Raw genomic sequence first — 15,369 nt, 5'->3', positions numbered from 1 at the left:
TTGCTTAGACATTTTCTCGTAGCTCCTCCGTTCTGCTCCCGTGTTCAATGAAAATAAACAACAACAATTACGAGGGGAGAAAAAAGAAAGAAGAACGTGTATACATTACAGTGGTTTCTAGGATACAGTCATCCAGCGAAGTGTTTTTTCAACAACAGCTAGGTTAAACTAACTCGGTTTCATTACAGCAATCTGGATGCTCTAATACTTGGGCTAGGATTCAGGTAAATCGGTTTTGAACTCTGTGGCAGGCTGGCGAGTGGATAGAGGCCCAGAGACAGACTGCAGTTCAACAAATATACTTTTATTATAAATAAACACAAAATGAAAGGGCACAAGGGCCAAAACAAAACAATTTAAACACAAAGAAAGACAAAAAGCAAAATTTACAAAAATAACAATCTCCAGGCTGGGCAATGCCTTCACTGGATTCAAGCTCTCCAAACAACCAAAAAAAAACCAACCTGCTTCCTCAGCTCCCTCTCCCAAATGAGAAGCAGAGGCCTCCTTTTATATCAGGTGGCTGGGCGCTGATTGATCGTTAATCAACCTAATCAACTAATCAACCCCAGCCACCTGAACATAATAAACCCAGGCAGGTAGGGGAAGTTAACCCCATCCCTGCCAATTTAAAGGGCAGAGCTTTGCTCTGCCACAAACTCGTTGTCGATTTTTTTGCTCTAATGTGGGCAGGGTCTTAGACGATTGCCTCAACAACTGCTACTTTTTAAACTTGAGCTCTTTGATAACATAATTCTGACCTGCTTTCATTCCTTTAAGATTTCTCCAATAATGTACAGTTTGTCCTTAAGTGAAACTGACGATTGTTTAGCGCTGGCCATGATAATACTGCATAAATTACAGTAATAGAGAGCAAGGTCAAGTTCAAACAGCAATAAGTAGGCCTACGAGTACGCAATATGCGCAGCACAGACCACTGTGGTGCGTGCGTAACAACATGAACTATGCACTATCAGAGTACGTACTTTAAACAGGATTTAATACGATTTTATTTGACTCCACAATACTGGTTCTTTATATCAGAGTGTACGTTACATCTAGGCTTGCTACTTTTCGATATTAATCAGCAAAGCTTGTTAAATGTTCAACTGAAATAGATTTATATATGATAAATGTTGGTAAAACCACTTGCTATTTTTTATTTTCTTACCAAAAATAATCATTTAGAAATCATCTCTAGTTTGTGCAATTTTCTGTCCCATCTCATTTCCGCTCTGAATGGCTAGGCGTCGCTGTCAGTCAACTCAGTGGCCTGTTTGTACTGTGGTTTCACTGTCACTGTCATTTCACCCTGTTCAGGCATATCTTATTGCCTGAAGATGTGATAGACTGCTCTAATTCGTTTAAATGCCTGTCAATCATCAGTCCAGCACTGACTGTGCACTTTCACTTGCCAGCTACAGTGTCTGTCATTCAATGCGACTTTGAAATGAGCGGGTAAGGTGCAGGTAAGCTTTTGCAATCTATACGGTGACAGTTGACAAAAATGTTGTGCAAGAGGAAAACACTAAATGTGTATTGTGCAGAATACCCTGACTTTGAACTGAAAACTGTAAAGAAACGTGGGACAGGAGATGAAGAAAATATCCTGGTATGTAAACTGGTATGTAACTGCAAAGCATAAAAGCTCTGTGTATTATTCTTTCATGTCGCTTCTTTTTGTTTCAGCTGCTCAGTCAAGGGCTGGGAGGCCGAAATGGGAGCTGACCGCTTAGAGAAAGGGCTGCCCTTAGCCACGGATTTCCTGTTTCCCTCTAAAAAATAAAAAAAATATGCGAGTAGGGGGTTTCTCCTTACCCGAGTGATGAGAGGTTTGTATTTATTTCTGTGTGTGAGTGGTCGGGTTGGAGAGGCTGGGCTCTCTCCCCCGGCGCAGTCATGCTCTGTGGGATGGGCTGTGTCTCAGCTGCTGATTTTCATTAAATTCAATATTTGGGGGATAGGTGGCAGAGTGCCACTGTGGAGCGCGTTCATTATTTATTATTCTCCATTCATGGCTTGGCGGGCTTGTCTTTTTAGGGGGTGGTGGCATATAGCTACTTCCTGTCTGAGGCACTGGGATGCATGTAAATGTTCATGTATTTCCAGCTGGCCTTGCGCAGGTAGCCGTTGGGCACCCACGGATGAGACCTCCGACCATATTTATCTTTCACTTGGGCCTGAGTGCCCTCCACAGTCATCGAGCCCTGAGCGCCCTTCACAGTTCATAAATCTGCAACAGCAATCATCACCATTCATTCATTGCCATTAATTCATAGCGAATCCTCAGTGCTGAAATAAAAAATAAACGTTGATATTAGTCGTCGATATGACAAAAAAAAAAAAAAAAAAAAATCGAATAATAGCAACCCTAGTTATATCCCAGGTATGTTTTAAATGAATTAAATTCTGTAATTGTGTGTGTGTGCAGGGCTGCATGGTGTGTGCTGTGTGTGTGTGCAGGGCTGCAGGGTGCTTACTGTGTGTGTGTGTGCAGGGCTGCAGGGTGCGTGCTGTGTGTGTGTGTGCAGGGCTGCAGGGTGCGTGCTGTGTGTGTGTGTGCAGGGCTGCAGGGTGTGTGTGTGTGTGTGTGTGTGTGTGTGTGTGTGTGTGTGTGTGTGTGTGTGTGTGTGTGTGTGTGTATGTGTATAGGGGTATGGGCTGCAGGAGTGGTGCAAAAGACATGGGGAGCGGGGTCTGGCATAAGGGGTGCGGACCACAAGGGGATACAAGGGTGTGTGTGAAAATAAGCGGGAAAGTGAAGAGTGTGTGTGGATGGAGAGGGAGAGTGGGAAAGAGAGAAATTAACAGAAATAAATAATCATTTTATTTTTGTTTTTTTTGACTTCCAGTTCCCTTCCCCCACTTAATGTTTTTATTTTCATAACCATTGTTGTAAAGAAATAAATGGCTTGATGCTTTGCATTCAATTCAGCCTTTCTATCCCAAGAACCTAAAACGCTACAATATGTTTAATACCATTTTTTACTAATAATTAATTAGATAAAAGCAAATACTGTAGCAACCTGTAAAACTATCAAAGCATGAATGCTTATATAGGGTAGTGTAGTTACAAATAAATGAAATGTCGCTTTTTGATTTTGGGTCATGGGTTCATTATTTCTGTGTTCATTTGGGTCAGCAATCAAAAAGTCTGGGAAGCACTGTTCTATGGGATACATTGAAAGTCTATTTGCGAGGGCAGATAATCTCTTATATAGCGCAAATTAATAACAGTCGCACTTTCTCATACAAGAAGCGTTACAGACTGAATTTGACCTTTAGTCCTCAAAAAAGAGCAATCAGCTTGTTACAAATTGGCAAGTCTCCTGGGCCGGATGGGTTTCCCATCAAATTCTTTAAGACATTTTATGCTCAACTCTCCCCTATACTAAGCTCAATATTCTCTAGTTCGATTTCTGGACAAAAAATGCTGTGATTTCCAGAGTCCTCCAACATATGGAGGCAAAGAGTGCAGGCTGCCGCATTGTTGTTCCCAGGGCAGGATTAAAGCATAGGCAAACTAGGCTTGTGCCTAGGGCCCAAGCTCAAGGGAGGGGGGGGGGGGGGGGGGGGGGGGGGGGGGGTGCCTATGTCTTTTCTATTATTTATTTATATTTATTTATTAATTAACATATACAGATTTGACTGGAAAAACTTCACTCACTGACATTCGAAACGAGGCATGTATCTCAGAATCAAATTGTTCTGACAGGTGTTACACAGATTTCTGTAACAATACCCCACAGAATTATGTATCCACCCATTATTCCGTGCTCGTGCAGATTTTTAAAAGATCGCTGGACGTGCTCACGTGATATTCCTGTGCCCGAATGCTGTTGTATTCAGAGTTCTGCTGCAGCTTGCAACACTATAAACAAGACAAAACTAATTCTGGGATAAAATAAAACTATTTTAATGATTTAAACAAAGGCTTAGATCAAGCGAATGATCCTTATATATCTAACAGTACACAGGACTTAGTACATGTGAGGTCCCCAATTTATATATTTTTTAACAGAACCCTAGGGAGGATTTTGGACTGCCAAATACGCTAAAAAAATATAAATGTTACACCTGAGACTCACCACAGTTACTCTCCCCATCACCAAAGTAGCGCCGAATCAGATTCTCCATCCAGAAAGGGTAGCACACACATCGCTTGGTGATGGGATCACAGTGCCCATGATCCGAACACACAAGTAGACAAACTACAAGAAGAAAGAAGACATATGAGCAGCAATTCTACACCAAGAAACAACCTACTGATCTACCCAACATGCCTTGTAACCATCTGATCTTTTCTCTATAGCTGTGGATCCTTGTGAGCAAAAGATACATTTAAAGCAAGTTTTAAAAAAAAGATCACAATCACATGCTTTCTAAAACCCAGGAAGCAACACAACATGACAAAACAATAGGCGTGCTATCAAGATGGGAGACAGCTTGTTAATTTCAGAGCAACAGAACTCGGAACCACTCAGAATGGTTGCAAGGCTGAGGTAACAAAGCAATACAGTGGCACTTCTAGTTATACAGCTATGTAAATATGTAAAGTGACATTTGTAGTTATACAGCTATAACTGTTATACATGGGTCTTGTACAACACTAATTAATGTATATGCTGCAAACCTTGCAAACAACACACTAATACAGATTATTGCTGGAACAGCAAACTATTGTATAACAAGTGAATACTGTATATATTATATAGTATTGCTGTAAAGACAGTATGTTGTTCTTGTTAAAACTAACCACAGTAATTTTGTTGTCAATTGCATTCCGCTGTGTGTGTGTGTGTGTGTGTGTGTGTGTGTGTGTGTGTGTGTGTATATATATATATATATATATATATATATATATATATATATATATATATATATATATATATTTATATTTATTTATTTACTGTAAAAAGGTGTACACAATGCTATAATACAGAAAAGAAAGGATTACATCTAGGCATGGGTCTAGTTAGGGCTAAATCAGGTTTTGCTTGGGCTAAAGGTGCATAGAATCAAAAATGAAATGTCTATGTCTAAAAGCCAGAAGCATCACAAATAAGTTGTTAGAACGAGAAGCACACATGTCAACTGAAGAGCATGACGCTGTTGGAATCACAGAAACTTGGCTTAGTCCTGAAGATCGAGAAGAATTCCACATACAGGGGTAGAAACTATTCTGAAAAGACTGGGAGGATAGGAGAGGAGGAGGTGTAGCTCTATATGTTAGGGATGAGCTAGAAGTAAAACACATCAATTTATCTCAAACCAAAGCGAGTCAATTTGGGTAGAGCTATTGGGTAAAAGCACTAAAGTTCTTTTACTGGGCTGTGTTACAGCAGGGGTGAAATTCTGCTGGTACTCAGTAACCAGGACTTATTTTAATGTCGATACTCAGTAAACAGGACTTATTTCATGTGCTTTTCATCCACTGCGCATGCATTCCAATCACTCTTACTCAGTCCACTAGCGTGCCATTAGCAAGCAGTCTCGTCACAGCAACTAAACAAAATTTGAATATTCTCGAAATTAACCAATGACAGTGGATGACGTATTTACCTTAGTTCTTGGCAGCAAGATCATGAGGAGGTTATTTGGCAACTTTGGTGCCAAGCGTTAATAAACCAATCAGACAGTCTCATCCACCTATGGATTTATATGATTGGTCAATAAAGTTATCAAAATAATGAGCTGTCTGGGTGGCAGTGGTGAGCCGGGTTGAAATAAACAATAACTGAGCTGTCTGTACCTCCCCTGATATCATTAGGTTGTTATTTTACATCTGTTGTAATTGTTCTTATTTGAAATCTCGTATAAGCAAATGTTTTTAATATAAGTTAACTGCTCTTAGTCGAACCCGCTCTTACATGTAATTATTTACTGTATTCTCTATTTTTTTATTTGATCTTTTTGCTACTGATTTTCTTGTGACTTTACAGGTGCTCTTATCTGTAATATGATACTCTGTAATGTGATATTTTGTAATGTGATACTTTGTGATGTGATATTTTGAAATGTGATACTCTGTAATGTGATATTTTGTAATGTGATATTTTGAAATGTGATACTCTGTAATGTGATATTTTGTAATGTGATACTTTACAATGTGATATTTTGTAATGTGATACTTTGTGATGTGATATTTTGTAATAACTGTAAGTCGCCCTGGATAAGGGCATCTGCTATGAAATAAATAATAATAAATTATAATAACCCTGGTTCCCTGAAATAGAACTAACCATTACAGCATGGGATACATCTGTTACAGCTGCTCCTTTAGGAGCGCCGTCTGCATCAGCAGATATCAACGACTGTCACAAGGGGCCAATACAGAATCCATGTTAAGGATGTGCACTTTAGAACATTTTTATGAACATTTAAATGCTATGCAGTGTCAGCGTTTAAACCATATCTACATTCACACACACTCTGTATTCCATTCTGATGTGTACCTATAGCTCTGGTTAGTATTTTCTAAGAAACCCTAAATAAGTAAAATCGCAAAGACTTAACTACAAAGTAAAAAAAAAAAAATATTAAAAAAATATACTCACCAAAGTATATATTGAAATGTTTTTATTTAAATGTCCTCTTCCATCAAACAATGGTTGCAATTAAAATTGTCAATGGAGACAGAACTATATACATTTTTAACACGTTTGGACAGTGTGCTTAGAATAGTTTGTTTCTTAAATGTTCATTTAAAAACGTTTTAGAACTGACTTTAGGGTAAAGCATGTTTTCTGTTTAAACACTATTATGGTGATCAGTTAGCTAGTATTGGGTTAGTCTGGGGTGTTAGCAGTATTTAATAGGCTATATGTTAATAAATGCTTGTTTTATTGCCTGTATGAAAATAAACTTCTTTGGGAAGGCCCTTTGTAATCTTCAGTGCTGTTGGAGAGTCCCCCAGTACTTTATGTTTTATTGCACTGTAATGCCCTGAAGACTTCTATTTTTTGGAATAAAACTACACTGTTGAAACAACTGAATAAAGACTTAGTTGAACTTATTCAAGATGTTTTAAAACCCCTACAGGGTCCACGAGTCTATGGTAATTGCAACTTGTTCTCCTTTTGAAAATTTCGTATGAACAGCTGCAGCGCACAGTATGGCTGAACAAATTACATCACATCTCGAAGTCCATCACCTCCTAAAGCTAAGTCTGGAAATTCAGTGGTCTTAAAAACAAACTGCTAAACAATAAAATGCACTTAGAATTTTTTTTTTTGTGCTGAATGTAATCTGAGTTGAAATGTGCAAGCCAAAGAATTACATTCTGTGAGATTTATATAATATTTTGAGAAATTATTGTTAAGATTACTACGATAGATTTCATTGTCTTTTGTAATATGTAGTGACTTCAGCGCTCTAAACATAAAACAACTCAAACACACATATTTTAAGACAGACGCATAGTGAACAAAAAGTTGTATTAAAAAATGTGTGTATGTGTGTGTGTGTGTGTGTGTGTGTGTGTGTGTGTGTGTGTATATATATTACATCGATTTCACAACAGCTGCACTCTCGCACATACTGTCATCATAGGGGATAACGTGATCACGCCCTGTTCCACCCACTCTATAGCAAATGTTATGGATGTTTGTTTGTTTACTGCCATCAGTAGCTCCATCCACAGTAATGCAGCACTGGAAACCCTATCAAATATAGAGCGTTTGGGTTCATCTTCCGTGGGCCAAGGCACCTGCAGCCCATGGTAGCCGTCTGATAAGGGCGGTGAGCTCCTCTGACAGGGAGGGGCTTCCCATGGGAGTCAAGATATCAGTTTCCGCGTCCTCGGAAGGGAAGATTAATTCTTGGCTGTCCATGTCCTCAGATGCAACAAGGGACAGAGTGTTCTCCTGTGCTGGTTCTGGGTCATGCAATGGTGCCTGAACTGTGAGGATTGAGACAATGGAGGGCCTTGCAGATACTCTGTCAAAAGGGACTGCTATGGTCCACAGCTTCAAAAAGCTTTTCCATTTGCCCCACAACCCAGGGGAACTCTCCGAGCCAGATGAAGAGGATCTAGGCTCTTAGTCCTGCTCCCATCCCCATATGTGTAACAGAGAGGGGGACTCTCTTGGCTGCACTGCAGGGGACAAATCGGATGAGTCCGGATGATGCACCGCTGTCCTCTTACAAAAATGAGCACAAGATGGGCAACACCTGTGGTCTTTAACTGGTCCCTCTGTATGCTCCCCTCCCAGGAACTAGGCGTACCTGTCGTGCTGTGATGTTTCTCTTGCAAGCAGCACAAGGGTTAAACCCAGGCATGGTGCAAGGTTCTATAAACAATTCAGCTGTGCAATGTATGCACACAAAAACAGACAGCTGACTGGTGCTGAGAACTGAGTGCACAAGAATGGAGCTCTGGTAACCTTCTTGGTGCCGAACCGCACCGTACCGAGTCAGTCACTGGTACCGATTCTGGTACCAGTTGCATTTATTGGTACCGACCATGGTACCAATAAATGCAACTGGTACTTGCTTTGGTACTGACCAGGTCACTGGTACCGGTCTGGTACTGTGCAGATCAAGGTCACAGGCTCTGGTATCGGTTCTGGTACTGACTGGTACCGACTTTCGTACTATAGGATTTCCCCGGTACTGACTTTGTTACCGAATGGGTCACTGGTTGGTACCTACCGCTGTACCAAAAGGAGTCACTGGTACTGGCCCAGTACTATGAGAAGTGGTGTGCAGGTGAAGACCTGAAAGAGCCACTGGCAACTGCTAGCATGCACTGTTAAACAGACAGGGACTGCAGATCACCTGCTAACTTGAAAAATCTTGAATTATCAACTTATCCTCGTGATTCTGACCTAAAAGTCAGAGCTCACTCCTTACTCAGGCAAGCTGGAAGAAAAACGGCCCCTGATCCCTGTGCAGCTGGGGACGGAGTCAACACCTGACGCAGACGGGGCTCTTAAAGGAGAAGCTTTGATATAACTGCTCAGATAATTTGGGCTATAAAAGAGATATCTCGCTTGTTTCCATTTGGTAACGGTTACATTTTGTACTTGAAAGGGAATGATGACTAATTCTCTGTTGAAGAAATGGAAAGTAAAAGATGGTTGTTCATACATCTGAAGTAAGTATGCGAAGTATACGTTTTCTGGGGCATGTGCAATATAATCCATTTAAAAGTAAAGTATGTGTATCAATGCATTCTGGGCGTAAGAATCCATGTTATAAGTATAGAATGAACGGGACGGAAACAGGGGAGAAGGACTTTGAACAGATTCTCTGGTTATAGGTTCTCTGGTTAGAGTCATCATTCTAAGCACCTCGCCAATGTGGTCAGGCAAATAAAAAGGCAAATAGAATGTTAGGCTATATTGCATAAAGCCTGGAATACAAGTCTAGAGAGGTTATGCTAAGATTATACAATGTTCTAGTTAACCCCACCTAGAACACTGCGTGCAGTTTTGGTCACTACAAAAAATACATTGTTGCAGAATACAGAGAAAGGCAACTAGACTGATCCCAGGACAAAGACATGAGCTATGAGGACAGGTTACAATAATTAAATCTGCAGCCTACAAAAAGGAAGGGAAAGAGGGGACTTGATTGAAGTCTTAAAATCATAAATGGCATAGATAAAGGAACCCAATAATTCACATTTAGCACAGAGAGAAGAACAAGAGGGCTTAAGTGGAAGCTGAGTAAAAGTAAGTTTAGAACAGAAGGTAGGAAGCACCTTTTTAAACAGAGTTATAAATGCATGGAATAGCCTACAAGGTGAAATAGTAGGATCTAAAACTGGAAACATTTAAAAAAGGACTAGATTATGTGCTTTTAAATTAGTCCCCCCCACCACCACCACCACAAGTAGGTGAAAATGGCCTTTTCTCATTCTCAAATGTTTCTTATGTTCTTTTGTTTCAGGGAACACTTAAAAGCAAGATGTGATAATACATTACTTACGGGCAGTGTCAACCCTCAGAACTTTGCACATAAGAAAGTCTGCCTTCTCCTTCAAGAGCTGTCCGCGGAGTGTGCGTGCCAGCTCCATGCCCTTTAACACCTGCTGGCCACTCAGCACGTAGAAACTCATGACTGTACTGCAGCAACACAGGAAAGAAGCACAACACTGAAACAACACACAGAACAATACAGTGCTACTCCTTTATAGAGCTATAATTGGAAGCCATGGTTATGTGACTGTGCCATGTGTGTTCTACCTTATAACGTGAATGAAGGAGGTAAATAGAAGCCACAACCATGCTCTCTTCTTCCATGGTATAAAGGGTTGACTTATCTATGTGTAAGTGAAGCCAGGAATTACTTTTATGCCAAGTTGGCAATAGTTTTTATTCATCAGGAACTTAAAGAACATGTAAGGACTGAAACTGAACTATTTACAGTAAGCTTGGATCTAAAACCATAACAAAATAAACAAAAACAAATCAAAACTCCACTTTTAACAAATACTTGCACACTGCTTAGCTTATCACCAACTTATGCCTTCCTTCCCTCTCTCTTTCATTGTTCAAGTGAGGACCCCAGACCCCAACCAACACTCCAGTAAGCATTTTGCATTACGTTTCAATGTTCTGTTTATTTACATTGCAGATTAACATTGGATATATGCAAACTATCAGCAAATAAAAATTTCATTGCTGTAATTTAGTAAGGGAGGGATTTCACTCCATTACACTGTTTCAAATCATGTTCTAACCACATCTTTTATTAAATGGGAACAATCTCCTTTTAAAAAATACTACCACAGTTAACTATAAACTGGAGTAATTAATGCATTACAAAATGCAATCTATAATACACTTGTTTAACAAAGAGATACCACATATTTTTAAAATCTTTTATCGTCTTTGTACCTTAAATCAGAATGTGCTTGTATTTTTTGAACTTTGATGTCTGAATCCAAGACGTTGAGCAGCACTGCCAGCTGTCTCACCAGAGTGTCTTTCTGCTGTTCAGTCAGCTGGCTGGCCCCAACTTGGAGCTCCATCTCCACCACATCCTTCTTCCGAGGGTCTGCAGGACACAGCAGATGAAGACAGTTAGTATAATGCCTTCTCCATATCTACAATACAAATTTCTCGCTGATAACGGTGTAAAACAAAGGGGACACTAGTCTACAGTATGCCAGAAATTGTAGCTAGAGTGTTGATGGACAGCAGAGAGAACACAGTACACAGATGATATTTGGTGTTTTTTAGTGTCCACATAATTTACCAGCATTTTTTTCCCAATAAAATAAAATAAACTTTATTCTTAAATATGTATACATAGGATTGTATAAGTAATATTTACCATAACCCTCATCAATTTTGTTCTGAATGTGTTATTTTTGGCTTGAAAGTTTTGCTTGACTGTTTTTCCGTTTTATTACTGTGTTATGATACTTTTGGGATATGTCTGCTTGTCAGGTATTTGCTGAGCATTTTATATCAAAGCTGCCGATAGGGTGACATCAAAGGTCCCGCCTCACCGAGGTAATACATAGTCACTGCACGGAGACGTCAGTCTCTTTTGCATTAAACCCACGAATGCGAGTAATGCGAGTGATGAGAGGTTGGTGGTCATCTTCTCTTTCAGGGAACCAGGGTTACATCCGTATCCTATCATTCAAAGATGACCGCCAATGACACTTTTGGGAAAGTATACCAAAGCCGTCGGGAGGGAGAATAAGCGGACAGCATCTGAGGGACATCTCGCTACCGCCATCTAGTGTTGGTTGTGTGAGTGTGCAACCTCAAGGACCCTAGTGCCTATTAAAGGTATACAGGGATCTACGACATTAAGTCAGCAGAACCTGGTAAATGTATGCGGGGTAGTCCAGCTAGCCACAGTACATATATCGGTCAACGAGGCACCTCTAAAGAGGGCCCATGACGTAGCCACACCTCTGGTAGAGAGTGCGGCCACCCTCCCAGGTGGGGGTAGGCCGGCATTAGTATACACAGTCGAAACTGTGTTCACAATCCAATGGGACAGTCGCTGCTTAAAGAGGGCTTGACCTCGAGTCCGTTCACCATGACAAACAAAGAGCTGGTCAGATTGACGCAGCACTCTCGTTCTATTCACATAGCATCTCAATGCCCGAACTGGGCAGAGGGAATTTAACCCTTTGCGGTCCTATGTCGGACCAGGTCCGACATTACAATTTTCCCTTTCCAGTCCTATGTCAACATCATCAAAAAGACACCAAGCACAGGCTCTAGGTCTCGGACATAAGCAAAGGAGATAGCTGCTTCAGCATTCAGCGCTCAAAGAATATCACAGACATTTGCAGAGCTTTTTGAGACTTTACACTATTAAAATAATGACTTTGATCGCATTATTGAAGAGTTTGGTTATAAAACGAGTGATCAGGAGAGGATTTATCAGTATGCACGACTATGAAGAGGCATGTAAAAAATACAGCGAACAAGGGGTGGGGCTTGGCTAGAGATGCAGTACCGAGTGTCCTTTTGGTATGCAGTGCCTTTTAAACTTTTTTTACTTTGAAAAAATAAAAAAGTTTAAACAGCACATGTAAAATAAACAGCATGTGTGAAAATAAATTGGACCTGATGTGCCTGACAAGCGGTGGATAAATAGACCGCTAAGGGTTAATCTCCTATTGGACTTCTCCGCAAAGGGAGGGGAATGGAAAGCCTCTACTTCCACTGACTGATTCAAGTGAAACACTGTAAATAACCTTATGGAATAAAGCAGGGTTCGTGCACAACAATGCCCTGTTTCCATCGTCCCAAACATGCATACAGGAACTCTCCACAGACAGTGCCTGTACATCACCATGGAGGCAAGTGCGGCTGCGCTCTTAGACATGCTGGGCGCTGAGGCCGGGTGATGCCAAAAGGATTTGACCTCCATCAGGAAGTCTGGGAATGCTGGAAAAGACTGGGGGGTCGAAGTCTGTGCTGGTCTGAAAACAGACCTGCGATGATCTGAACTTGCCTTCCAAGGTACCTGGCAGAAGTTGGCGGCCCTTTTCATCAATGCCCGAACTGAGCTTGAGGGTGCTGGAATTTCAGGCTCTGAGGTGAGCTTGGAGCTTGGGGACCATTATCTGAGTAAGGTTTGGGTCCTGAGTCACCACCTATAAGAAAAACTCCTCTTCCAAGCACATCCTGCTCCTCTTCGCTTATCACCATGTCCTGCCTATGAACCTCTGCATCAGCCATCGGCGAAGTCAGGGTATACTCTGGGGAAGGCGCTGGTGGAGATGGCGAAGACGTGCGGGTGACCTGCTGGTTGCTAAGTGCTTAAGTATCTGGGCCATTTGGCCCTTTAACTTGGCAATATCCCTCGCCTGGTCCGCGTTTCTCGCTCTTTCTGCCCCTCGAGGGAGAGCTGTGGAGCCTGAGCACAAGAAATACTTTGTATAGGGCTCGGAGGGTGGGGAGGGGAGGCCTGGGATCCCGAGACTGACGAAGGCTCTCCTAGGCTGGCTGTAAGGGTCTCACCTGAAAAATGAGCCATTCTGCTTTGCAGGTTCTTCTTTTTGGACCCGGCGCAAATAGGGCAGGACGACCTGTCTGCTAAAGCAGCAGAGGCGTGCTCAATGCCCAGGCACTTTACACACAGGGTGTGCTTGTCCTGCGGAGGCAATTTCTGCCCGCAGGATGTGCACGGATAGAAATTCGACATTTTCAGTTGAGGTGTTTAGCTCTGGAGCATCGACAGAACTGAAGCACCAAGGCATAAAGGCTGTATATCACCAAGACACTGAAAAACCCAGAGGGGATGGAGTGTGGTGGGTGAAGCACCGCAGGTGTCGAAGCGCCGAGGCAGCGTGTCCTTGAGACACGAGGGTGTCAAAGCACCAAGGTACCGAGGCTACGGAACACCAGGGAACAGAGGGTCTTGAGGGTATAGGGGGGCAAGGCTTAAAAACCTTGAAGCATCGAAGCGCTGAGGCGTATAGTCCTTGAGGCACCGAGGATGGCGAGGACACAGATGCGTAGGGCTCACCAGCCTCAAAGGCGTTGAAGTGCCGAGGCGTTAAGGTCTTGAGGTACCAAGGCTATGGAGCGCACAGGGGCACAGGGGATAGTGAGGGCACAATGCTCAGAGCTCAAAGCCTTGAGGGTGTCGAAGTGCCGAGGCGTGGAGCCCTCGAGGCACTGAGGGCGTCGAAGTGCCAGGGTACCGAGGCTCTGGGGCTGTGTGGCACTGAAGACGGCGCTGCACAGGCTCAAAAAGCCTTGATGAATCGAAGCACCGAGGCATGTAAAGCTTTTGTTCCACAAAAGGAGGCAGTCTTTTCTTTTCATGACTTGCTACATCATTTTAGTTGTACTCATGTTGTATTCGTGTAGCTCGCTTTGCTCCCGGTGTGCATACTTTATTTTGCGTAAACCCAGATTTAATTGCTGAACGATAATCCATCCATCCATTATCTGTAACTGCTTAATCCTATAGAGGGTCGCCGGTGTACCCTGAGAAAACCCAATTGAACACAAAGAGAACATGCAAACTCCACACAGACAGACCCGAGGCCAGAATCGAACCCAGGATCCTGGAGCTGTGAGCCAGTTAATGCAACACAACACACAAGCCCTGGAGTACTACCCTGCTTATAAAACAGATACAAAAAAAAATATATATCTTTGGAGAAAAAACAGTCCCTCAAACAAGGTTCTATTATTTGTTGTAAATATTAAACTGGAGGTTTTTAAAATGTTTCCATTTATCCTAATTAATTCAAACGAATGAAGTCTTCATGCTGGTCTCAATCGCTCCATAAGCAGAGCTGACATAACCTTCAATGTTAGCTTTGTTAGTGACCAAGCATTTAAAAATGGCAATCATGCATTTTTGTTGATAATGAAAACATACAGAAAAGGGGCAAAGACAAAGTTCACTATCCACGCATTAATACCTCTGACCTGGAGAAGCTAATATAAAAATACATTATTGGCTTGGTCACTAGCAGGTTATCATTGCGGTTTATGTCAGCACTGTCTACGGAGCGATTGAGACCAGCACCGAGGCCAACATAACAAAATAGAGTATGCCTGAGCAGCAGAATTACATACTGAAGCATAGAATTATCGTAGCAGATTTTCTGCTGTAATTATCAATTTAAAAATAAAAGAATACATTTTTCCCATCTCTGTAAATTCATGTAAATGAAAAGTAAACTAGAACCGTTCTTTACAACTCCAATTTCAAAATAATTTTGCTCACAGAAACAGGTCTACCCATCTCATTAAAACCAAGAAAGGTGAATCTACAGTTAGTATTATAGTGATTTTTTATGTGCCTATTTTACAGTGACCTATACTGTTCATTGTCTGATCCGCCAGTATTAAGGTGGTCCATGAACAAAAAAGTTGAGAAACACTGTATTAAACAAAAACATAGATCTTGTTCAAAGAAGATACCAAT

General features: G+C 41.6%; 1 protein-coding gene across 1 annotated transcript in view; it reads right to left on the bottom strand.

Moving 5' to 3' along the window:
- Positions 1-15,369, bottom strand: part of kiaa0319 (KIAA0319 ortholog) — a 92,401-nt gene that overhangs the window by 12,209 nt on the left and 64,823 nt on the right. The window contains exons 16-18 of the mRNA XM_041248073.1: positions 10,845-11,004; positions 9,934-10,070; positions 4,089-4,211 (exon numbers count right to left, since the gene is read on the bottom strand). Coding sequence (XP_041104007.1) covers positions 4,089-4,211; positions 9,934-10,070; positions 10,845-11,004 — 420 coding nt within the window. The remainder of the gene's footprint in view (positions 1-4,088; positions 4,212-9,933; positions 10,071-10,844; positions 11,005-15,369) is intronic.

The sequence above is a fragment of the Polyodon spathula genome, chromosome 4 (assembly GCF_017654505.1).
Source record: "Polyodon spathula isolate WHYD16114869_AA chromosome 4, ASM1765450v1, whole genome shotgun sequence".
NCBI lineage: Eukaryota > Metazoa > Chordata > Actinopteri > Acipenseriformes > Polyodontidae > Polyodon > Polyodon spathula.
Note: the sequence above shows the minus strand (reverse complement) of the source record. Positions and strands in the feature narration are given on the sequence as shown.